The sequence below is a fragment of the Salminus brasiliensis genome, chromosome 24, assembly GCF_030463535.1.
Source record: "Salminus brasiliensis chromosome 24, fSalBra1.hap2, whole genome shotgun sequence".
Taxonomy (NCBI): Eukaryota; Metazoa; Chordata; class Actinopteri; order Characiformes; family Bryconidae; genus Salminus; species Salminus brasiliensis.
The window spans coordinates 1,069,988-1,073,549 of record NC_132901.1 but is presented as its reverse complement, the minus strand read 5'-3'; the positions used below and the strand labels follow the sequence as shown (position 1 = coordinate 1,073,549).

The 3,562-nt window shown below is 42.4% G+C and overlaps 1 protein-coding gene across 6 annotated transcripts in view; it reads left to right on the top strand.

The window, feature by feature from the left end:
* The window catches only part of dlc1 (DLC1 Rho GTPase activating protein), a 114,396-nt gene extending 111,195 nt beyond the window's left edge, over positions 1 to 3,201 (top strand). For all 6 annotated transcript variants that reach the window (XM_072669727.1, XM_072669726.1, XM_072669724.1 and 3 more), the window contains 2 exons: position 1; positions 131 to 3,201. The exon at position 1 is cut by the window's left edge and continues 173 nt beyond it. In XM_072669727.1, coding sequence (XP_072525828.1) covers position 1; positions 131 to 230 — 101 coding nt within the window. In that variant the 3' untranslated portion in view covers positions 231 to 3,201. The remainder of the gene's footprint in view (positions 2 to 130) is intronic.
* Positions 3,202 to 3,562: the final 361 nt, after the last annotated feature.

The following is a 3,562-nucleotide window of genomic DNA, read 5'->3' as shown; positions in this document are numbered from 1 at the left end:
GGTAACACACACACACACACACACCCCCCACTCCCACACACCTTCAAAACAGTCCATAGGTACACAGAACACACACACACACACTATGCACATAAGCACTCATTTCATCCTCTTCCTCTCTCTCCTCTAGGGGGCGCTGCCCGGAGTGGTACAATAAGCTGTACGGCCACCTGAGCGTCTCTGAACTGGTGCGAATACGGGACGCCTTCACCTGCCCACTGGACAAATGAACACACAAACACACACACACACACACCTGGAGTGTGTTTTACTACCCCCCCACCCCCCACCCCCCTACCCCGACTCGTGGACTCTCATAGGGGAGAGGAAGAGGACGATGAGGGCGATGAGGCAGAGAGAGAGAGGACACACCTGCTATTGGGACGCCATAGTGGACGGTGTCTTGGGGAGGGAGTTGGACTGGAGAGTGCTACGGCTTCTGAGAAGCAAGAAAATATGTGTGTGTGTGTGTGTGTGTGTGTGTGTGTGTGTGTGTGTGTGTGAGAGAGAGAGAGAGCGAGAGATATGTAGACTTGTCTGGCTGTTGTTGACAAATGAGATGTATTCCATGCACTGGCACCCTACTGCAAAATACTATGTACGCTTAGACCCGTGTGTGTGTGTGTGTGTGTGTGTGTGTGTGTGTGAAGTGTGTGTGCGAGTCAGAGAGACTGTTGAGGTAGAGTGTATGTCTTATTATTAGTCGCCTGCGTCCGCATGGCTATCTACAGCTCTTTCACTACATCTGCTCATGAACCATTGGATGGACTGATGGATGGCTAGAAGGACAGAGGGACAGATGGACGGAGGGACGGGGGGACAGATGGATGAATAGGGGTATGGAGGTTTTTAATAGAAGGCGGTGGCTGGAACACCACGGACGAGAAAGATGGACTAGAAAAGAAGGCTAAGGCACGCCTAGAACGTAGACCAACGTAGCAATGGACCAAAATGTCCCCGCGTGGACAAACCCACTGAGCTTGGACCACATGTCTCTTCAACAGAACCACGTGGTGGGAGAGGAACCGAGTCGGAACTGCTTTGGGTCGAGAGAGAGAGAGAGAGAACAGAATGGGTTCTCCTAAGATGGATTTTCAAAGGAATACTTAGCGGTCACTTCCCCCCCTTCTTACCCAGAGCTAATGCTGAAGGCTAATGTAGCTAGCCAAGCTAAACCAGCAGTAGCAGTGGCTAGCGCCGCCCCATTTGATACCGAGGCATCGTAGCATGTCTCGCTAATGCAAAGCACATGGTTCCTAGCAACGGTCTGTCAGAAATGTATCAAATAAGCATTAACACATTGCTACTGCTGTTGCTTTTAGCTTTGCTAGCCTCATTTAGCCTGTAATTATAGCTAAAAGTGAGGCACACAGTGTCAGAAAGCATGTTAGCAAGAGAATGCTAATGCTAGTTAATGTCTTAATGGGCTTCTTTAGTTTGGTTCTGGAGCTACGTGGCTAATGTGGCTAACAAGTAAGCTTATCGACAACATTATAGCAGTGCGCAACTGTTACTGTCCAACTACACATCAGTGGCTACTACTGTTTTTAGCTATGCTAGCGTACTTAAGTACATGTTCTAGATAATATCATCATACAGTGTCAGAAACCACTTAATCAGGTGTATTAGAGATTACTGGCGAGTGTGTGGTGATTCAGACATGCAGTTAGCACCATGCTAACCGATGTATTGGCTTCTTTAGCTTTCCACAGGAGCTAATGTGGCTAATAAGTAAGCTTATAGCCTCTGTTTTAGCACTGTGTAGCTGCCAAAAGTACAGGCACTGTTTTCTTACTTATACTTACTGCTGTTTTTAGCTATGCTAACATACCTCAGTTTATGGTTCTAGATAACGGTGAGTCCCTCAGTGTCAAAAGCCACATAAGCAAGTCTATTGGGGATTACAGAACACCTCAACACCACAAAATTGTCCAAAAGTACAGGCCCACTTATTACTTACTACTGTTTTTTAGCCACGCTAGCATAATTTAGTTCATGGTTCTAGATAACAATAAGTCATATGGTGTCAAAAACCACATAAGCAAGTCTATTGGGGATTACGGAACACCTCAAAATTGTCCAAAAGTACAGGCACACTTATTAGTACGTACTACTGTTTTTTAGCTACGCTAACATACTTCAGTTCATGGTTCTAGATAACAGCGAGTCCTTCAGTGTCAGAAACCACAAAAGCAAGTCTATTGGGGATTATGGAACACCACAATTGTCCAAACGTACAGGCCCACTTATTAGTACGTACTACTGTTTTTTAGCTACGCTAGCATAATTTAGTTCATGGTTCTAGATAACAATAAGTCATACGGTGTCAGAAACCACAAAAGCAAGTCTATTGGGGATTATGGAACACCACAATTGTCCAAACGTACAGGCCCACTTATTAGTACGTACTACTGTTTTTTAGCTACGCTAGCATAATTTAGTTCATGGTTCTAGATAACAATAAGTCATACGGTGTCAGAAACCACAAAAGCAAGTCTATTGGGGATTATGGAACACCACAATTGTCCAAACGTACAGGCCCACTTATTAGTACGTACTACTGTTTTTCAGCTACGCTAACATACTTCAGTTCATGGTTCTAGATAACAGTGAGTACCATAAATCACTTTATGAAGTCTGTTAGAGATTACTGGCGAGTGTGTGATGATTGAGACATGCAGACATTAGCATCATGCTAATCGATGTTGTTTAAGCGGCCAGTACTTGTTAGCTACATTATCCTCGTAGCTCCAGCGTGGGTAATGGTGGGGCGGGGTGGGAGGGGTCTTTGCGGAGGTTCTAAGGGACGGAGGCGGATTGTCCCCCTGTTTGACAGTGTTAACCTGATATGAAGTAAATCTCTAAACCGGTAACTTATAAACTTTCCTTTTACGCTAAACCTGACCTGCAGAGGTCGCCATCGCTCAGCCGGCGCTCCGGACTCTTTCCGAACGCAGCAGTTGTAGAAGCATCCAGCTAACGTGCCGTAAGCGTGTATGTGTACGTTACGATAACGCATGACAATGAAAGTTAATTTAAAGCTTTTGTGTATTTAAAGCACAGATATATTGTTCCTTTTTTTGTATTGTATCTTATTTTATTGTAAATGTTACCCCTTTTAAGTTACAGAAATGAAAAGAATGTTTTATCTTTTTTATTATTAATATTATTTCTGTACAGATTAATCACAAAGTGCACTATTAAATGTATTAAAAATAAAGATAATAAATAAAAATGCTTTGTTTTTTATTTATTTATTTATTTATTTGGATTTGATAAGGGGACCTTCTAGGTGAAGGTCCCCTTCAATTATTGAGCAATCAATAATTCAAAATATTAAAATAAGGCCTAGTGAAACTCTTCTAGGCTATAATAATCATATTTGAAATGAGTATAGAAATATATTTTATATGTATATATATATATAGTATATTTGGATTCTTTCAACTAATTAAATAATTGATTATAGTTTATATCACTTTATATTAAACTATTAAAGTCATATAGAGAGTCATTGCGCTACATCTAGCGAAAATGCTGGTAGTCCAGATGGACACTGGCG